At 53.5% G+C, this 21,180-nt stretch overlaps 6 protein-coding genes across 6 annotated transcripts; 1 reads left to right on the forward strand and 5 right to left on the reverse strand.

The window, feature by feature from the left end:
• Positions 1 to 3,072: 3,072 nt before the first annotated feature.
• RPL28 (60S ribosomal protein L28) lies at positions 3,073 to 3,624 on the reverse strand (the record flags this gene model as incomplete). Its single annotated transcript, XM_049392243.1, has 3 exons — positions 3,073 to 3,353; positions 3,408 to 3,522; positions 3,574 to 3,624. 3 exons carry the CDS (start codon positions 3,622 to 3,624, stop codon positions 3,073 to 3,075), a joined length of 447 nt encoding a protein of 148 aa, XP_049240005.1.
• A 333-nt stretch (positions 3,625 to 3,957) lies between these two features.
• Positions 3,958 to 7,076, reverse strand: J4E84_009682 (uncharacterized protein; the record flags this gene model as incomplete). Its single annotated transcript, XM_049392244.1, has 2 exons — positions 3,958 to 4,041; positions 4,095 to 7,076. The coding sequence occupies 2 exons, from the start codon at positions 7,074 to 7,076 to the stop codon at positions 3,958 to 3,960; spliced, it is 3,066 nt and encodes a 1,021-aa protein (XP_049240006.1).
• A 604-nt stretch (positions 7,077 to 7,680) lies between these two features.
• APS2 (AP-2 complex subunit sigma) lies at positions 7,681 to 8,348 on the reverse strand (the record flags this gene model as incomplete). The annotated part of the gene is made up of 4 exons (XM_049392245.1): positions 7,681 to 8,013; positions 8,118 to 8,147; positions 8,205 to 8,244; positions 8,314 to 8,348. The coding sequence occupies 4 exons, from the start codon at positions 8,346 to 8,348 to the stop codon at positions 7,681 to 7,683; spliced, it is 438 nt and encodes a 145-aa protein (XP_049240007.1).
• A 2,906-nt stretch (positions 8,349 to 11,254) lies between these two features.
• On the reverse strand, positions 11,255 to 13,002 carry J4E84_009684 (uncharacterized protein; the record flags this gene model as incomplete). Its single annotated transcript, XM_049392246.1, has 4 exons — positions 11,255 to 11,823; positions 11,876 to 12,467; positions 12,518 to 12,846; positions 12,933 to 13,002. The coding sequence occupies 4 exons, from the start codon at positions 13,000 to 13,002 to the stop codon at positions 11,255 to 11,257; spliced, it is 1,560 nt and encodes a 519-aa protein (XP_049240008.1).
• A 2,731-nt stretch (positions 13,003 to 15,733) lies between these two features.
• Positions 15,734 to 18,178, reverse strand: J4E84_009685 (uncharacterized protein; the record flags this gene model as incomplete). The annotated part of the gene is made up of 4 exons (XM_049392247.1): positions 15,734 to 16,402; positions 16,624 to 16,726; positions 17,241 to 17,444; positions 17,496 to 18,178. The coding sequence occupies 4 exons, from the start codon at positions 18,176 to 18,178 to the stop codon at positions 15,734 to 15,736; spliced, it is 1,659 nt and encodes a 552-aa protein (XP_049240009.1).
• A 1,478-nt stretch (positions 18,179 to 19,656) lies between these two features.
• On the forward strand, positions 19,657 to 20,862 carry J4E84_009686 (uncharacterized protein; the record flags this gene model as incomplete). The annotated part of the gene is made up of 1 exon (XM_049392248.1): positions 19,657 to 20,862. The coding sequence occupies one exon, from the start codon at positions 19,657 to 19,659 to the stop codon at positions 20,860 to 20,862; it is 1,206 nt and encodes a 401-aa protein (XP_049240010.1).
• Positions 20,863 to 21,180: the final 318 nt, after the last annotated feature.

Consider the following 21,180-nt stretch of genomic DNA (forward strand, 5'->3'; position numbering starts at 1 on the left):
TCTGCTCCGTCTCCAATCAATTGCGCATAGTGGCATGTTAGTGCGTTTTTGGTGAGTGTTATCAGCCGCCTGACAGCGGCTGCATCTGGTATCGACGTAACCTTGGAAGTACAGGGTGGGGGCCGGTTGAGAAGGGACGGCACGCGCCCGTCTCACCTTCTTGCGGCGCAGCGTAGGTACTCATCAAGAGGACCGTCCGCCCGCTCCTATTCGTTACACTGTCCATGGATACGCATTCCTACATGCAGGATACCATGTTCTCGAGACTTTTCGGTACACAACTCCATATCTGAATCGGCCCCCATTCGACTTGCCGCTCAACCATGCGAGCCTGCAGTCGGACGGCGCAGCATGGACACTCATCGGGCTTTAGTATAAGCGGCGCGCCCCGTAGTCTTTCACCCTACCTTCTCCGATCAGGCCTGCGCTTGTTGTCTTGAACCATGGTGTTAGTTCCGTGCAGCTTTGCGTTCATCTCCCTCTCCGCCCACAGTGTTTCCGGCATCAGCACCGGCAACGTCAACACTACAGATACCGTAGGCTTCGTAAAAGAGGACAACCAACGAGATACCATCTCCCTGCTCATAAGCTGCTTCGCCACACTCGGCTTATGCGTGTATTCAGCTGTGCACTTGAACGTACCGCGCAAGACCGAAGGCAATTGCCGGGTCCTACTAAGAGAGCTTCAATGGTGCATTCTGGGCCTCTTCGCACCAGAGCTGATGGTGTACACAGCCTGGCGACAACTAGCGTCTGCACGGAAGCTGTGTTTGGAGATAGAAGAGGCAAAGAGGGAGAAAGAAGATGGGGCGGAAGCTCGCGAAAAAGTACATAGCCAAACCATGCTTGCTTTGGCTCCCGAACTGACAGCTCCCAGACAGCAGTAGTATCTGAAGACCATAACCACCACCGTCCTACTCCATGGACTATTCCACACGGTTTCTACGGCACAATGGGCGGTTTCGCACTCGACATCGACGACACCGACACTCGCAGCGCGGTCTTGTTCAATGGTGCGAAACGCCTCACCCTAACAGCCAAAGGAGCTGCATTACTCGCGCAGTGCGGACACATTCCATACGTTTCCCTCGACGATATAAAAGACAAGAACAAAGCAGACGGCCTTGCCAAGCTACTCGTGTGCATCCAGGCCGGGTGGATGATTGTCCAGGTCATCAGTCGGACTGCGTCTGGGCTGCCGACTACTTTACTCGAGGTACACGTTGTCGCGCACGTCGTTTGCGCGCTCATCATGTATGTTCTCTGGTGGCACAAACCGAGGCAGGTGACGTCTCCCACGCTACTCAAAGGGGACTGGCTGCCTTTGGCTGCGTACATGTATCTAGCGAGTCGGATGAGTGGCAAGGTGCCACAGGGCGTGTTTGCGATATTTCGGGTCCGGACGCCAGAACTAGAGAAATTGGCTTACTATGGTGGAGAAGAGACAAGATCTGAAGATCATGATCTTGTTGGTTGCAGCAGTACAGCGCAACCTCGTGCATCCGGTCATCTCGGGACTCGTCCTAACATTCAGCATTTGGAGCGGGATCCTGAGACGGAAGCCGGTTCTGAAATGAGACGTCTTGCCGAAGAAGCTTTGCTGCTGTATCCAATTCTACGGACTCGCTTCACCCCAGCTCGCGAAAGTGCCATCTCGGGTTCTACATACAGCATACCCCACGTCACCGAACTCGTACAATCTCACGCTCTAGACTGGCCAAACGATGGTCTAATCCGCCGCACCCAATCCTTAATCATGGGCATGGTACTATGGGGAGCTTCATGCGCATATGGTGCGATACACGTTGCAGCGTGGAACTACTTTTTTCCTAGTGAGATAGAGCAGCTCTTCTGGCGATTGAGTTCTGTATGGGTAACCTTTTGTGCGGCGTTTTGGCTGGTCACCAATCTCTTGGCTTATGTCTTTCCGTTCATTGACACGATCTGGGTGGCTTACAATAAGCGGTCGCTTGGCTGGCTTAGTACTGCGGTCATTACGCTTTTGTGTATACTTTGTGGCGCAAGTTATATCGTGAGTCGGGCGTACATTGTGGTTGAGGCTTTTGTGAGCATTAGGAATGTGCCGAAAGGCGTGTATGACACGCCGGCGTGGTCGCAGGTTTTCCCTCATCTGTAGAATTGAGTGGCCTTCGTCAATGTGCAGACGCATTGTATATCGGCCAATCCATGCACGCCTGATGACAGTGATGGTCTATATTATGAGACGAAGAAGTGAGTTTCCGTTACCAAAGGGTAGAACCGGCAGCTTAGCCAGAGTTTTCAGGAACGCGTTTCAATTCTCATGCAGCGCGCTGACGATGGTAAGGTGATGTAAGTGCAGATCGAAGCGGTTGATGAGCTTTGGTTTGCGGAGGAGGGTGTACGCAAATACTTTGTTGGCGTTATTATTGCAGCGCAGCGTCAAATGCTCTAGGTGAGCGGATTCAGACACGGAATGAGTAAGATGTTCAGAATTTGGATGAGTAACATCTGGTTTCTGATTGATACAGACTAATGAGCACGCCTAACTGAAGGCTAGGCCATTGTGATGAGTTCGCGGCTGGAGTAATAGCCAAAGGTCACGATCGCAGGCGCATATCTGATGCGATAGAACTTTCTACTCGATGTAATTGCATCGATGCCAGTGCTTCAAGCGCAAATTGCGTTGTTTGGACGACAGGCTGTCAGGCCAAAAAGTACGCGGTATACTGGACTCATCAAGTTAGTACCACAGAATTTTCACCTCACAGCACGTAGCGCCATAACATCACGACATCACGGAGGCAGCTATGCGATAGCACAGCGATGCCGAGCCACACCCACGCATGGCATGGACGGGATAGCCAAAGGCCAAAGGTTTGTTCAGGAACGGTCATATTGTCTATGAAACATTCCTCAGCCACCACGCTGACGCAAGTCAAACGCAGACCCGTTAGGGTAACTGCGGACTTGAAGATCCATCCCAATCATTGCCGTTATGGTATCCTTTTGTATCATTCCGAGACGCCGTTTCATGCACAATCGTGTTGTGTGAGTGATGGTTGATCGTATCGTATCGTATCGTTCTGGCGCTTATGCGACGAGCTGAACGACACCACCAGCCTCCTTGATCTTCTTCTCAGCCTCAGCGGAGACGTAGCGGGCGCGAACGACGATGGGGACGGCGGGGAGACGACCCTTTCCGAGGACCTTGGAGTAGCCGTAGTCGAGGAGGTTGAGGACGGGGGCGTTGCCGGACTTGTTGGCGAGGTACTCGGCGCGCTTCTCGGCGGGGATGAGCGACCAGAGCTTGTCGAGGTTGATGACGGGCTTCCAGAAGAGGTTCTGCATCTTGTGGAAGTACCTCATTCCGACTGCAGACGAAGTCAGTGTTTGTCTCACATGCACTTCGTACACTCATAACTTACCCTTTCCGAAGTAACCAGGATGGTACTTGTCAATGTTGGTCTGGTGGTGATGTTGACCACCGGCCATACCACGACCACCGGGATGCTTCCTGTGCTTTCCGACACGTCCGTGACCCTAGAACAACGATTAGTACAGTACAGAAGCCATCGCGGCGTGACAACATACGGCGGAGACGTGACCGCGGTGCTTGCGGGTCTTGGTTAGGCGGGTAGGCATCTTTGCGTCGTGATGCTGTGGGTTAGTTGTCGAGCGAAAGTTCGATGGAAGGCTGGCGCTGGCGATTTTCTTCGTTGAGCGGAAAAGCTAAGCGAGGTGCGCTAGTGGGGTCACGTGTCAGATCCTTGTCGTATCGTCAACGCGAGCGGTGCGTCCTCGCATGATGTAGTGGTGGGGAACATCAACATACGCAGGATAAAGACGTGATGGGAGAAATGTTGGGTTCAATTGAATACGTGGGTCTCGTCTTTCAGTAGTAATACTTCGCCGGTTCCCCGCTATCGCTATGCAATATAACCTCCATCATCGACATCGCTGCCTTCTCGTACTACCCTACCCCCAATACGGTGTCCGCAGGCCAACAAAAGTCGACCCAACACCATCACCCGAATCTTCCTTCTTGCGCTGTCCAGCAAGCTATTCAGAGTCAGCAATCGCGTTCCGAACACACACTATCAGAGTCCAAGTACCTCTAACTGAATATGCCTATGCACATGCACAAGCCAATCCACATAACTCTGCGCCTCATTATTCCGATCCTCATACAACAACCTCGCGAACTCGTATTCCGCGCCATCCAGACCCTGTCGTGCAAGCTGGATAGTAAGCGCCTTGGACGCCCTCGTACCTTCAAGGTACTGCAAGATATTCCTGACTTGAGCATTGAGGTGGGTTTCGAGGACGGGGAGGGTAGATTGGAAGGGATCGAGTGCTTTTAGACTGTTGTTGCCTTCGCCGAAGAGGTCTTCGAGGAGGTTGGGTGAGACTTGTGTGTGCAGCCATAGGAGGCAGACTTGGCCGTTGTCGACGATGTAGGCGCCGCCTTCTTCGACTTTGGAGAAGGAGGCACGAATGTTTTCTGGCATTACGAGGTGGCCCTTTTCGTTTGCGAAACCGTCGCGCGCGTCGAGGTTGTGGATTGCGATGATGCGGGGGTAGAGGTATAGCGACATCTCCAGTGGGCCCATCGACTTGATCATGCGCATGTCGTGGACTCTCCGGTCTGTGGGCTCTTTACCGCCCTTGAAGGCTCTTGACTTGATCAGTCCGAGAATGTACATGCCGAACTCCTTGAGGTTCTCCGGTAGTACAAGCTGACCAGGAGGATTGTTGCCAGTGAAGTTTTTCCTGTAGCCAGCAAGAATGTCGACAGTCTTCTCCGTCAAGGCTCCCCTAATCTCCTTGAGGTTCTTCTCTGTCATGCGAGCAGCAGCTTCCTTGGCGATGATGTTTACGACGGCATCCTGATCGACAAACTTCATGCATTCACCAGTATTCGGGCTAACGCTGGCCACGATGTTCGTGCACCGCACTCGCCGCTCACCGTTAGCAGCCGTGTATAGTAGCGCACTCTGGAAGTGAGCATCAAGCTTCGGATCCAGTTTACCATCGTAGCTGAACATGACACCAATAGCCTTGTCGGCGTCAATGACTCCGAACTCTAGATCGGCGCCAAAAGTGTGGTGGTAGAAGTTTCCGTGGTAGGCAGAGACCTGCAGGCCATTTGAGCAGCGAACCTTCATCAGCGCTTGATATCCGGTTTCTCGCGTGACTGTGTGCTGGATCTCCTTGGACAATTTCAGGATATCCCTTGGCGCATGGAAGTTGGGGTAGTAGAAGACTTCTCCACCTGTTACAGCGGAAACGTGGCCGATGGTCGCAATGTCGAGGTACCCTCCACTGGGTGCAGCAAGGAAAAAGTCCACACCAATACCATTCTGCACCATCTTCTCAGCAACCTTCTTGAACCCAGGATGCTCAGTCTGAAGAAGCTTCTTCTCAGCATCGGTGTTGTGTACATTGTTGTCCTCGCGTAGCATCAGCCGACCAGGACCCCAAGTCGGAAGCGCAGCCAAAGAGCACACAATCTTTCCGCCTGTAGCCGACAATGCTGCCACGGCAGAGTTCAAGCAAGGTAATAACGCTGGCTCTGGATTCTTGACTTCAGAGAACATGGTCGGTAGCTGTGCGAGAAGTGATGTGATGACGCTCTTGCACTCCACGGGGTCGACGAACAAGCCTTCGCTGAAGGGTAGGAAGGGATCTTCAAGGTCAGACATGACGAGCATTTGAGCGCTCGTCAAGCTGGCGTTGAGGTTGTAGAAGTGCATCTCCTTGTCGTATGTGACGATGCCTACTTTAGCACCCTTTGGTATCCGAGTTGTAGTCTCGGCGCCCTGTGTCTCTGCTTCTTCGCCATAGAGCGCTTTCATGATGCCTTCACAGAAGCCATGGAGGAAACCACGGTTTACAGCCTCGGCGGTCACATCGACAAGGAACAACCACCGTAGACCGACAGGCTCTTTCGACCAGTATTCCTTGGGTACGAGGAAGTCGACAGTGCCCAAAGTGAGCTCCGGCCGTTGTAGTCTATCTATTCGGACGCCAGACTGATCGGTAGGCGCAAAGTATTCACCGGGAACGTCGCCCGGGTATGTACACAGGTTGCACACGACCTTGTTTCCACCAGCCTTGAACTGCATAAACGGATTGATGTACGCGCGACACCTTGCACATCGTGGTGGACCGGACTCGCCAAAGTCCAATACGGGTATAGCTTGCTCGCCTTCTTGTTGAGCAGCCAGCGGCTGCAAGACCATACCAAGCGGTAACGAAGTCGCAGCAAGGGCTTGCGCAGTGAGTGGAATGTTGTTCATGGTCAAACGTGCGAACTTAGGTGATGAGTTGCCCTGGTCAAAGGCTACGAAGGGGACCGTGGCGGGAGGCGGTAGGTGGTGCTCCATAGTCGGGTATACGTTCTCTAGGTAGTACTTCGCCGGCGCATCGCGCGACTTCGGTATGCTGGGAATCTGCTCGGGATCTACACGTCCTTGAGCTGATCCAACCGCCGCTCCTCCACTCTGATGTGGTGCTGCTGGTGTTCTGGCAGCGTACTGCATAGGTGAAGCCTGCGATCCAGGACTGAAGATAGGGTTTACAGGTGCGGGAAACTGGCTCATAGCGGGAGTGATCTGGGGCTCCATCCATTGCGCTCCTCCGACTTGAGGCGAGTTTTGGTATTGGGCAGGTGTGCCATTCTGCGGCGCTCCATTGAACGCCGGTGAACTCCCTCCAGGTCCCTCGATATTATGATATGCATGTCTGTTCTTCTTCTTGTGCTTGGGTTGTGCCGCCTGATCCATACCCAGCCCAACTGCTCCCATTTGCCCCGTGAGGTTGTTCACGTCTTGATCGCCCTGGTATTGAGGTTGACCCTGCAGCGCCGACTGGTCGGGGAAATAACCTTCTTGCTGGACTGGCGTGCCATATTGCGCTGGTGTGCCGGCGTACTGATTCGGAGGCTGGGCCATGGCCGGGCTGCCCGTCTGTTGGTAGCCAGGAGGGCCCGCAGCGACTGGTGGGCGCCATTTGTTGGGCTCGTCTGGCCTGCCGGTTCCATTCGGGTTTGGAGAGCCCGTGCCGAGGGCGTGGTATGCGGCGAACTCAGACATGGTCGCGGCGCGGGGATGTTGCGGTGGATTCGATGGACGGGACGATTCGAGGCGAGTCAGGCGTGTGGCGGAGGAACAACGGGGCGCGGAATGGTGTTAGAGATGTTCATATCATGGGGCGAGCATGCTGGGGGATTTTGGGCACAGGCGAAGGGACAGATCGCGAAGAACCAAGGTTGATGATGTGGCTATTTTCTAGACCTCTGCTTCCATCATAAGAGCGCGTCCGTGCGCTCACTCACATGCAAGAACGACAGGGTACATTCACTCGCGTGTCACCGAATGTAGAAGCAGGACAGATATGCGTGAACGCTGTGTTTGCAGAAGTTGCTAGGATTTGCAGGAAATTCTCCGTGCTGTCCTTCCGCCCAAATCTTGGTACCGAACCAGCCTCGAAGTATGTCAACCCACCATGGGGTTACTGGCGCACCATATACTCGCGCAAGCCCTCTCAGCGCGGCTATATACGTAACTCTGTTGTATGCCCTTAGCGGCTCATAGCTACTGGCCTCATTCCTCTCATCCGAGTCCGAGGTGCCCGTCGAAGCAGCCCCGCGGCATGCTGCGACCATGTAATTCATATAGTATATTCTTCTCGCCCTCCCTACTCCAGCTTATCCAAATGCGCCAACCTCGTCAGCACAACCTGTTTACTCGTCTCCTCAATCTCACCCGCCAAAAACACCTCATCCAGTATCGCGTACACCTTGTAGAAATTAAACACCAGATCCAGCTCACACACGTTCCCGAAGAAGGCATCTAGCACCTCGACGAAGAAGTGAATGGCTTCGAGGTACGCGAGCTCGTTGTCGTTTGTGTCGACGCAAGCGCAGAAGAAGAGTCCGGCGTAGCGGCGGTACACAATCTTGGACATGTTGCGGAACTCGACGAAGTTGGACTGGTGTTTTTGGTCGCGCGGGGCGATGAGGCGGTGGACCTGAATTCGTTCTTAGTCTCGTTTCGGGACTCGCTATGCGAAGGGTTCGAGGGCGGCTTGAGGAGGCGTGGTGGATGGGTGGGGGGAAGGAGGGTATCGCGTACCTCGCCCTTTAACTTGACTTTCTCTTCATCCTGCATACTTGTTAGCTACTGCCACGTCTCTCAATGTGTTTCCGTATCTCAACTCACACTATACGGCGCATACCACTTCGCCAATCTTGTCTTCCCTCTACAACTCATTAGCCCTCTATACTACATGACCTCCCCAACCCTCCTCTGCACGAACATGCCAACTTACTGCCTGTTCTGGATGAGAATAAACGAGAGCACCATATTGACAATGTGCCTCGGGGTGTCAGGCTCAGCGCGCTGTGAGAGAGAAGTGAAGAAGTAGCAATGACGGCGCGGCGGCGTTCAGGGCGCGACTTCCCGTGAAGGGAGTTGGCTCGTGCGTCGACGGTCAGGCACAGGCGCATCCCTGCAGGAACATGGGCGCTGGCGGACCTGGGACGGAAGTGCCACTTTTAGCCGCAGGAAAGCCTCACATTCGCGTTCTGCATCTACGACAATTGTATATAATTTTAAATTAAAGAAGGCCGACTAACCAGCAAAAAATTCCATCTCACACAGAACACCCCCTACTCCTCACCCGACACAACGGCGCAAACCCCTCCACCACCATATCCTCATCATCCAACCTAACCTGATCCTCCAACCTCTCTTCCAAATTCCCCATTACCACATGACCCGTCTCAGCATATCTCTTATCAACCGAGCCATTCATTCTAGACCTCGATTTCACGCGTCGATACCGCCTTCTGCTCACCAACGCCTTGAGCGAGTCCACCGCTGACGAAGAGGAAGACGATGATTCCGACTGCGAATGCGATGACGAAGGTGAGGGCGGAACACCCGCATCATCCAAAAGCCCAGGATCAACACTCCCCATAACAACATCCCCATCCCCATCTCTCCTCACTCCCCGCACATCCCCATCTCTCATCACCATCCCCGCATCCACATTCCCAACCCCCGAAAGCGGACTCCCACCCCTTTCTCCAGCACCCTTCCTCCTCTCCGCACTAGCCCTTAACGCAGTCCAAAGATTCGTCTTGACATCTTTCTTCCTCGCAATAGTCTCATTAGTCTCACTACAGTCCCCTGGTTTGAGGATACCCTCAGGCAACGTGTTGATGGAGTTGATAATAATAGGAGCAGTCAGTGTGGGCATACTGCTGTTGCTTTCGGTACTGGGGAAGGCTGAGGGGAAGACAGAGTCGACGGGTGTGTGAATCCCGAACTTCTTGCCCCAGCGGCATTCGGAGGGGTAGTCGCATGTGTTCCAGCAGTCTTGCTGTTTCTCTGCTACTGCCACTTTATTCGAGCCGTTGATGGTTGTTCCTGTATACGTCCTGCCACTGTGTTTCGGTCCGCCCCTCCTCCACCGCCCAATCGTTTTCCAGCCTTCGTAGTCAAACTCACTCGGACAAGCACGATGCTGCCGCGCTTTCCGTGAGTTGCTTGATTTCCGCCAGGACTTGAGGGTAGTGCTGCCGCTGCAGAAATGGTGCCCGTCTTCGAGACAACGGCGCGTCACGCCTAGACGGTAGTTGTGGTGGCATTGGTGGCATTTCCACATCCATGGTAAGGGACTTGATGGTGCGTCATCTTTGGGTGTGGGATAAGCTGGAGAGGTTTGTGGAGTTGGTCTGTGGGCTTGCTGGCGGAAGGGGAGGGGAGGTGTGAGGGGCGTTCGTGGTGAGAATGGAGAGGGTGGGATGGAGAGGAATGAGGATTTGAAGGGTGTTGCGAAGATCTGGAGAGAATCTTTTGCTTTTCTTCCGGGCATGCTGGAAACTCTTGATTCAATTTTTGTGCACCAAAAGGGAGAGTTGGTTGCAATCTCTACAACTCGACTTTGCGATCTCACCGTCAACAAAAACTTACCCTTTCTACAGACATCGCTAATATCAGCCTCTGTCGCATCCTGAGCTGCACTACTTCTTTGAGCATTCTCCACGAGGCGTTGTTACGAGCGTTGACATAAGCTGCGTTCAACAGCGGCCTTTGTCATGATGGCGCAAGAGTGCGCGGGAGTGGTCTTGTGCAAGATCCCGAGCCAGATCCTTTGTCCAACATTTTCGCCTCCGACGTCTGATGTCTCGATCACGAACACACCTTCGTGAGGTCTCTTTGTCCTTATGTGCTTGCGGGCGGGCAACCTTCCATCCCGTCTTAGCGTGTTCCATCTCCTTAACCCCCATCCAATGACATCACACCTCATGTCTAATTCCGTCGCACACCATCACGATGCGAGATCAACTTCCAACTATCGATCGAAGCTTTGCACGTGAGTAGTGGTAGTAGTCCCGGGGCCACTGCACAGCCTCCCCCACACGCACCCGCCTCACCGGTACACCCAGAGATAAGGTCCTCCAACGGCGCCAGCAGCCAGCGCGTTTGCCAGATCGGCGAGGTATGGTAGTTCCCGCTTTCCATCCCAACACTCTTGTTCGCGATCGAGATCACCAGAATGCATCTCAGGAGATTGACGCCGATAATCTTGGCCTCAGGTGAAAATGGGCTGCGCGTAGATTGACCAGTCGTTTTGCATTCACAGATAACTGGACATAGCGTAACCAACGCGAAGTTGAGATAAGCCATCGTCACCGCATCGAAGCACATCGATATCATACTGCGCGGTACAGATACACATGTCTGCATCGTGCAGACGTCAGGCTCACTTCAGTGGTAGCGTTGGTGAACTGACATCATATCGCTGCGTCAATCCGGGGTTCAGTCGATCGACGGGTCCTCTAGGAGCGGGAAAAGATAAGAAAGTGAGGAGAGTAGGCTTGGCATGGATGTGTGGTGGACGCCATTCGCTGAACGGACTAAGTTGGCCTTGCTTAGCATGATAAGAAAGGCTGGGCGCGTGTCGGTATTATGGAAGGATTCGATATGGGATTGAATGAGTTTGACGTGATTTGGAATGCACGTGGGTTATTAGCAAATGGTGGAGATAGTGATGTTTGATGTATCCATTCTCGAATTATGTACAATACATGAGGTGTAAGAAAAAACTGTAATACAAGAGTCTAAATGTATATGTCAAAAAGCACAGCTCAAAGACGGAGAGCAGGAGCGCAAGGTGGTATCTCGAAACGGGTAATTGACTCAAAAAAGTCGCAAGCAACAAATCCAAATCAGCAATGCGCAGGCAGCAAAGAGAAAAAGCCTTAGGTTTGAACCTGCTTCTCGTGCTCGGAGCCCATGGCCACCGCGTGCCTGTCGCCCGCAATGCCCGTGTGCTCGTGGCCTGAGCTGTGTTCCGATGGTGCCTTGCCCTCGAGCATCTGGCTGTGCTGGGGGATGCCGTGGCGCTCGCCTTGGGGTACAGAGTGCTCGCCGTCGATGGGCTCGCCCTTAGCAGGAGTCCATGCAAGGTAGTCACGGCGGACCTCGACATAGTCGTAGGCGAACTCGCCGAGCTGGTCGTCGTCCATACCGAGGAGTTCTGCCTCCTCAGATGCGCGCAGCTTGAGGCCGGGGATCTTGTCGATGACGAAGGCGAGGATGGCGCTGACGACGAAGGAGTACGCGGTTACGGCGACGATGTAGGCGATTTGCTTGTAGATTGCGGCGGGCTCGCCGGTGATGGCACCAGCGGTAAGGCCGTTGTTGACTCCGTCGAGTCCGATGATGTAGTCGGCACCGAAGATTCCGTTGAAGAAGAGACCCCACATTCCAGCGACGCCGTGCTCAGCGAACACATCGAGAGAATCGTCGATCTTGATCCAGAACTTGACTAGATGGATGTTAGCGAGCTGTTCGCGGGAAGGTTTTGACAATGTACATACTCTTGGTGGCAAAGTTAGCAACGATACCGGTGGTAATACCGAGGATGACGCTGGCCCATGGAGGCAAGAAACCAGAAGCGGGAGTAGCAGCGACAAGTCCGGAGATGACACCTGAGCACCATCCGACCATGGACCACTTGCGAGCAAGACGCCAATCGAGGAGAACCCAAGTCATGGCGGCGAACATGGCGGTAAGGTTGCTGTTCCAGCATGCCATAACAGCGCGGAGGTTGGCACCGAAAGCGGAACCACCGTTGAAGCCCAACCAGCCGAACCACAGGAAGACGGTTCCGAGGGTGATCAAGGAGACGTTGTGAGGGCGGAAGTTGAGCATCATCTTCTCCTGGCGACGTCCGAGAATCATGGAGTAGGCGAGGGCGGTGCAACCGGAGACAATCTCGACGGGACCACCACCGGCGTAGTCAAGTCCACCCCATGCGAAGAACCAGCCGTTTGCGTTCCAGGCCCAGTATGCGACGGGGCAGTATACGATCGTGGCCCAAAGCCAGATGAAGACCATCATGGGGATTAAGCGACCGCGCTCAGCAACGCAACCGACGACGATGGCAGCAGTGACAGCGCAGAATTGCATCTGGATTGTGTTAGTTCGTCGAAACCGGTTCATAGTAATGGTTTTCGTACCTGGTAGAAGGAGTACAGCAACTCTGGGATCAAAGGACTACCGGGGCTGGGATGAGCCAGAACGCCCTTGAGACCGAACTTGTCGAGGTTTCCGATGAAACCGTTCGTTGAGGGTCCGAAAGCGAGCGAGTATCCCCAGAAGTACCATTGGAAGGTAATGACGGAGGCGGAGAACATGCAGGCCCAGATGAGGGAGAGGGCGGACTTTCTGCGAGCAAGACCGGAGTAGAGGAATGCGAGACCAGGAACCATGATCATCACCATGGCCGAAGCCACGAGGATGTAGGCCTGGTCACCCGCAGAGAACCATTGGTTCAAGTTCTCGGTGACTGATGTTCATGTTAGCCTTGTGTCGCACACGATGCGGATGTTGCGCTCGGCACGTGCGCAATGGTACATGGGGACTTGTACTCACCAGAGTCACCACCAGTGATATCATCGGTGCCATTGAACTGCGCCGGAGGGCCGACCCACGAGTACGACATGGTGAGGGAAGTCCTAGGGGATTGTCGGGGTACTAAGGAGATCTGGGGTCCTTAAGTACTATGGGGAAAGGGAGGACGGTTCCACGGTAGGGCCTGTGGAAGAAAAGAGAAGGGATCAAAAGCTGGATCGGTGCCAGTAATATAAGCTGCTACAGGGAGATTCCGGAAGCCCTACTGTAGATTACGGTAGATGCGCCGGGACCTTTATGGGTGGAACTTGCTGTACTACTCTTATCTATCCTGGTCCACGGGCCATCACTCGAGGCAAAATAGACGAGGGTACATCACCCACAGCCGCGACCGTCGTGGGGTTCGCGTTAGATCCAGCCATGGAGCTTTGTTCTTTTTCTGCCGCGATTGATCGGAGCTGCGTCATTGCTGTCTCTAACGATCTAACGCCTTATCTCGCCGGCTCGCTGCTCTGCAAACATGTGACGACGAAGCAGACGTGATAAGGCGCATCGCCCACCCACACCGGCGGCCACGTCGCGTCAGCTTGTAGGGACAGGCCTCGCGCGGCGCCTCTCACCACGGGCTCAACACGAATTCGCATAACGATTACAGGCAACGCCAGTTTCATCCGGGGCGGAAGGCTTGGCGAGTGGGTGGTCCAGGTTGCGTGTGTCAATTGCATTTCTGGCCAGAGATAAGAGAACCGCGTCGCCCAATCAGCTGCTGCCTCGGAGATCGAGCGCGCTAGCTGCTTTGGGTGCCGCATCTTCGCCGGCCGTCGCGACGCGTTCTCACTAGACACCAGCCAACGCCACCCCGTCCCTGGCCATCTGTTTATGCGATTCACATACGTTGTGTGCGATAAGACGACCACGGCGGTTTGCTCGCATCCTCCTCGTGCCTAGTGCATCTCACCCCAGGTCTCGCGACATCGCGGCACCGCAGTCGGGCGAACATCGGGCGCCCAACGACGATTCGACACCCAATCTTTTGGGTTTTTTGGTCTTGCCGTTGCGACACGGCGCTACTGAGCGCACGCCCTGCAGAAGGCCCGCGGCGTGCAAAATCCGGCTGTGGTTGAGCAGATCGAGACACCCGTCCGACCGGCCATCGTCTGTGGTTCTTCAACTGACCGCGGCCACTGTCGTACCGTATCTTACCGCATCCAGTAACGAGTCTCCACAAGGGCAGCAGCTAACCTCGTCAAACGCCCAAACTGGGACTATTTTCGAACCAGCTCAGAGTTATTTCCAACGAGCCAGGCAACATGCCGGAGCGCGAAGACTGTGAGACCCTGGTTCCCGATGCCCGTGTCCGCATACTCTGAGGCGAGCTCGACCTGGATACGCCTGCCAGCAGCTTACTTTGAGAGTGGGAGGCATCTCAGAAGCAATCAAACCTTCGTCTTTCTTTGCATCTACGCGCTGACACGAAACAACATCAACTGGCCTGACCAGCTGAAGCCGTTGTGTTCTTTTGCACCACGACCCGTGCGGCGTGGCATGCAGTAGGGCTCAGCTGCATGTCAGCCTCCCGTACCCGTCCGGCAACCCTTGGCGGCAAACTGTCGCGAAAGCATGTGAGTGTCCCCAGAAGCGAGGCGGTGGGTCTCAAGGCCGCCGTGGTGGGCTCGTGGAGAGGTCGATACTGTGGCACACGTCTGGCGTGGGGAAACTGGAATTGGACACAGCAGCATCGTTGGCTCGCACGCGACCAGCCACTTTCCACATATTTCGCATCCTTGATTGGCATTCCACGCCAGCTTTATTGACGGGTGGGATCGTACTTGTTTATCTCGACGTATCGCATGTTGTGCAATTCAAGCACGTTTCGTAGGATGCGAAAACCCGCCGGGTCAATGGCTGCGCTCCGAAGCCGGAGCCCTGACTACGCGTTTGGAGTAACCTGGGAGCGGATCATTGGTGCATCGCGCCCTATCAATTCTCCGACGGGCTTGTCTTGCTGACTCTAGAGTGGATGTCTTGTACAGATAGCTTGGTGTAAGAGCGAGTCAGCTTGGCTACTCTTTCTGTTCCTTCATTGACGTGTGCCTCTTCACTACCGTGCTGGGCAATACTGTTGGCGGGACGGGAGCTCGACTAGAGACGGCGACCTGTGGCAGCCGACGCAGCGAGTGCGCCACCGATGCTGTCACTGTTTATTCATTCGAGATACACGAATCGGCTGATCTGCTTGGTACCTGCGCGTGGCTGGGAACAGTCGCCATCTTACATGGCTCAAAAATATTTTCAGAGCATACCTCACGCCCTATTCAGCGTCGTCCACAGACCTGTGCAACGGAAGTAAGCCCGTGGTTGCTCAAACCTCATCCGTCAGGCTAGCGACAGCAAACACGCCGAAAATATACACAGTGCACAACGTATACGTCGCACAAAAGTCAAATGAGTCTTGATGTAGCACAAGCTGCATTAGAGTCTCACGATCGTTCCACCGGTCCTTGCCAGACCGTTTCTATGGAATACTATAGAGATGAGCACGTCAAGAATAGAAAGTTGTGGTTCTGACAGACCATGCATATAGTTTCCATAGTGAAGCTCTATGCGGTCAGCTTACAATACCGCCGGAATTGACAATCCCAAGCCTGAAACTCTAGGCACCTGTAATACCGAGAACGCATGTTCCTTCACGACTAAGACGTTCTCCTCAGTTACATTAGACCCTCTGCTACTTCTCAGCGCAACGCACCATCCCCCGTTTAAACATGCCCAGTCCAACCCTGCTCAACCACCCCCTCCTTCCTAACTAACCACACCCTCCCCTACACAGAAGACCCCCCATCAATCGAAATATTCTGCCCAGTAATACTCCTACTAAGCGCCAGCACCCTAACCTGCTCCGCACAATCCTCCACAGTAGCCAACCTCTTCAACTTAGTATTCTGTATCGCCGCCTCCCTTTTCTTCTCCGGAAACTTCATGCCCCATTCCGTAAGCAACATACCAGGACTAATACTATTCACCCTAATCCGCGGCGCGAGAATAACAGCCAAGCTCTTCGCGAGATGGATCTGCGCCGCTTTCGTAACAGCATACGGCACGCTGCTCCCACTAGGCTTAACTCCCGCTACACTTGCTGTGGAGATGAACGTGCCTTCGGTGGAGGCTAAGGCGTCTTTCGCGGCGTAGGCGAGCCACATGTGCGTTTTTACGTTCATGGTGAAGCACTTGTCCCAGTCTTCGTCGTTTATCTGTTGCTCGATGTCGGTGAAGGTGGTCATGCGCGTCCAGCCGGCGTTTGAGACGACGACGTCGAGGCGGCCCATTGTTGAGATGGTTTCTTGGACGAGGTTTTGGACGGAGGGTTTCGAGGACATGTCGGCTTGGATGAGGTGGAAACGGGGGGTGCATGAGGAGGAGGGGCCGGGGATGGAGGAGAGCTCTTTCATGAGGGTGGCGGCTCGGTCGGAGTTTGAGGAATAGTTTATCACCTGGGTCTGTTAGCTGGTCTTGTTGGTGCTCATGCGCTGATAACATGAGTGTGAGGGCTATGAAATGACTGGAATTTAAACAGCATGCATGAGTGCCAGCAGCAAGGATTTGTATGAAACCAAGTAAGGCTCAACACATGTCGAATGTTTAAGCGATCTGAGGTGAGTAGATATCTAGGTAGTGTATAGGTAGACATGTGATTGTAGAAGTGTATACATACCACGCGGAAGTCTGGTGCAAATACGCGTGCAATCTGCGCGCCCAGACCTGCTGAGCTCGCGGTAATGAGAGCTACCTTTGTAGTCGCCATACTCTGTACTTCTCTGGATAAAAGGAATACTGCAAGATTGTGATGTTGAAGAGAGTATCAGAGTGCAATTGCTCCATATGTAGCATCGCGGGGTGGACGCGGGGTTCCGCCATTGGATGCGGGTGCGGAACCATTCCGACGTGGACCCTCGTATCTCTCTTTGTTCTCCACAAGCTTCCGCTTCACCTCTATCAACCTCAGCGGATTCATGCGTGACACCCCTTCGTTACGTATGCTACGCATCTTACATCGTCAACGTTGTTACTTCCATTAGTTGCCACTGCAGCCTTTTCATAGAAATCCAAGCGCCTTACACGCATGAACGAAGCCCAGTCCATCAGTGAGAGAACGCACACCCCATTCTTTTCGCTCTCAACTCATCTCTCGTATTCCGCATCTCGGCATCACCCTTCCCCACAAGCTCTGAAGGACCAAGTTCGTGAATCCGATATCCTCCTGGGTGATATCGTTGGTCACCTGGCACGACACCCCCAACTAGTCGCAGTAATAACGCGTTTGGACCCCACCTCTTCATAAACGACGGCTTGACGTACCACGGTCTGTCAATATATTGACCAGCATTGGCGCGGCCAGTGCGCTCATCGATCTCTGTAAACCAGTCCGGGCGTAGGAAGTACGGACGTGGGAGGAAGAAGTTTCGGAGCAAGAACTTGCGAATCTCGACCAATGTTTCTAGACATCGGTAGTAGACGGCAGGGGGTTTCGGTATGCTGATAGTGGTCAGCAACGTGGGTCAAGTGAGAGCTCCATCTTCCACTCACTTCATCGCTTTCCGCAAGCGCGGCTCGAGTAACATGTATGCCACGGTAAAGCTGAAAGGCCTGAGAGCGGAGGGTACGTTGAATAAGGCGACATCGAAAGTACCACGACCAAGCGTCGCGTTTGTCTCAGCAGGTACCATATTCTGAGCTTCGTATGCCAAACTCCATGCTTCTACCTCTTCGAGCCAGTGGAAACCGTCGCGCCATCCTTGGCTTGCTGAAGGTAGAGTATCGTACGATATCTTCATCGCCTCGCCCATATCCTTCCAGTAAACACCCATGGCGCATCTCTCAAAGTCCGTCACAGTTCGCCACTCGTACCTGGCAGTCCATCTGATAGGTTCAAGAACGAAGAGACTGAGCGTATACAACATATCGTCGTTCGATATCTTCCCCGCTTTGATATACCGACTATGGAGATAGTTCATTCGTGCTATGCCGCTGATGGCGCGTTCGGAATCAGGTTTGTTAATAATCGCCTCGGTCATGATGGTAGCAGTATCAGCAGCTCGTTTCGATGCTGTTTCCGGGCAGGACAGCTGTCCTGTTGCGACAAGCAGCTTCGAAATACTGGGAATGCCATAAGTTTTGAAAAGGGCGAAGAATGTGGAAGTTTGGAATACGACTGGGAATTCGAGTTCAGCAAGGGAAACGTGTACTGAGTGCGCATCTTTAACAGTCATGCGACTCCATGAAGAGCGGTCGGGGTACTGGGTTGCTTGTCAGCCGTGCGGGATTGGAAGTGTTGATAGTATTGCTTTTACATTCAAGCGGTGAGTGAGGCCATCGCGACGCCTGTACCGGAGAGTGCGAACGAGAAGCCAGTAGGCACTGACGACGCTGAGTATCCAGAAACTAAGACTTGTTGGAAGATGCAGCGTATTTGTGTGACTTGACGACGTCGAGTTCGTGGTTTGAACTGTGTATATTTCCGACATTGCAGCTTGATTCTATGGATTAATACCAGACGCGGCTGACATTGAGGAAGCTGAGGTCAACATTGCAAATGATGTTCAGCCGTACTTAACTAAGTACGGTAGCGTTTGGTGCACTTGTGGGCGGAGGCTGAGGCACAGTCGCGCTATGCCATTCTAGGTAAAGTGGCACGCCGTACGTTCCCACTGTGCGTCCTCAGGGTCCGTCCGCGGACTGCGATTGCATCATGTACGACGGCAATTGTCTCCCGTAGAACACAAAACCTTCGAACATCCACGCTCGGCCGCTGCGATTAGAGGTGTTGACTCATTCCTATCCTGGGACTCAATTCACCCTCCGTTTCGTCAATCATATCTAGAACGCGACATACCATGTCTAGATCTCGATTATCTTTCATAGTAATGCCTTCCGTACCCTAAATCTCCATCCTAGTCGTTGCCAAGATATCTTCTTTTGTCTCCGCGCCTCACACGTGGTGAAGGTGAGATGTGGCGGCTGACTACAACCTCGCAAGGGTCGACATTTCGTTCCTTCCAATGAGTCGATCTTCCGGGAAGGATAATGAGACTTCAACCGACATCTCTTGTCCTCGACTATGTCCTCTATCTCGACATCCGCATAGTACCCTGCTCCGATCACAATATTATTCGGAGAAGAGTTCCCGGTCCACGAGGAACGCTGAGTTCCGCGGCGAACGACGAACAGTCTAGATCGCAGGCTACCAGCGATAGCGCGCCCATCCAGCCATCGGGTCTGAGCGCATAAACCAAAGATAATTCCAGATAAATCTACGCCCCATCTCACCGGTTTTGCTCAGCTCATCGATCCGTCTTTGTCAATTGGACGCAGCATTCGCGGGGTGCAGTGAAGGACGATCAGGCTGACCAACGGGATCATCGAAGCCACAAGGCTGAGAATGCCATCGAACTGACAACTCATGAGTGCATACAGACCCCGCGTCTTGTAATATGTGACAGCGCATGTGTTTTGAGCCTCATCTTGGGAGAAGTTGTCGCGATGGGTTAAAGGGACGTGTTTCGTCTGGAATCTGGCGGGTATCAGCAGGCGTCCTTTGGTGTTAGTACAACATGTCTATTAGCGATAACTCTACCTTGGACGTATCGCACGACAATGACGGTTTGGGTGGATACGCGTATGGCACGGGGGATCTAGCAGTCAGCCCTGAAGAGGTCTCGTAAGTTACATATCACCACCGATTTTCAGTATGGCGCTGATAGTCTCTTGCAGCCCCTATGCAACCACACAGATGGTATCGCTGGAAGTTGGACCAGAAGCAACACGCTTCCTCGTTCATGACAGTGTCTTGAGCCGTAGCGAGGTTCTTGCCGCAAAGTCCTATCCATTGGCCTTCGTCAAGCAATCCGTACTTCTCCCGGAGCTGGATCTGAATACAGCGCACACTCTTGTACACTACCTGTATACCGGTAAATACCAGAGTCTCAACACACTGGCATCATCCGACAAAGTCATCCCGGAAGTCTACAAGCTGGGCGCAGGTGTATACTGTGCTGCCGCTCGCTACAAGCTACCCGGTCTTGCTGAGCTTGCCCAGAACAAGATGAAGTCTCTCGACGAAGAGATGAGCATCTTCGATATCCTTACCGTAGCGAGGGACCACGCATTCCCTCTGCTGCCGGAAGATGATCTATGGTATCCGAGCTATGTTGAACAGTCGCTCAACAATGCCATGGCCGACGATCCAGAGCCGTTCCGAAAGCCGGACTTCATTACGACGGTGGAGGGTAATAGCAGGCTTCTACAGCTCGTCTGGAAGACTGTGATGAGTAACTACGCTCGAGCGCCGGCGACACCGGTGGTCAATAATGAAGAAGCGTCCACTCCAACAGCTGAGATCGTGCCGGAGCTACATGAGCCGACCGGTGTTGAAGACGCTGTTTCTGCGACTGCGCCGACTAAGAAGGAAGAGGTAGAAGAACCCGCAACGAAACCGGTCTCGGCGCCTGCACCAAAGGATGTCGTAGATGAAGCACCAATCATAAAAGACGCAATAGTATCGAAGCTCACTGAAGAAGTCGCTCCGAAGCTTGAAGAACCTCAGGTAGAGCAAAAGCCAGCAACGCTCGAGCCCTTCACAGACGAGCTGGACTTCAAGTCCTCAAAGACGTACCAGCAGATGGGGAACAGGAAGCCGGAACCAGTCAGTACAAGTGACAAAGTCCCAGAGACGAACGAAGCACCGCTTCACGTGCGCTCAGACTCGGTGATGCAGGTCGAGCAGCCCTCGATAACTCCTGTCGATGCGGAGACGAAGACCGATGGTGTTGCGCAAGCAGAAGAAGGGACTGAGCGAGCATTGGCCGAGCTAGGAGATCTGAAAGCACCTGTAGCGCCAGAAAGTAAGAAGAGCAAGAAGAAGGCTAAGAAGGCAAAGTTGGCTGCTATGGAGTAGGATCGTGAGGCGTGGATGTTGATGGTTGTGAAGCAAATATAGCTGGAGTTAGCAAGCTTGAACACCTACCCCCTTGAAGTGTATGTTGCCTTAAAACTCGGCCCATTTTTGGTCTTTTGTTAACGTAGCTGGTAGCGTATTTGTTGACTCTGCTCTTTATATGAGGCGATGCAATTGGCAAAGACTTGTCCTGCGTCATCGAATTAGCCAGAACGCACGGTCCTAAGCGCGCTAACACAGCCCCAGCCTCCTCCCCCGCCTTCTGTCGTGCCGCGCAGTCAACTTTCTCACCCAAACATGCGACCATCAACAAGGTCG

This window comes from Alternaria hordeiaustralica (genome assembly GCF_023758085.1).
Source record: "Alternaria hordeiaustralica strain BMP 2776 chromosome Unknown scaffold_31, whole genome shotgun sequence".
In the NCBI taxonomy this organism is placed as follows: domain Eukaryota; kingdom Fungi; phylum Ascomycota; class Dothideomycetes; order Pleosporales; family Pleosporaceae; genus Alternaria; species Alternaria hordeiaustralica.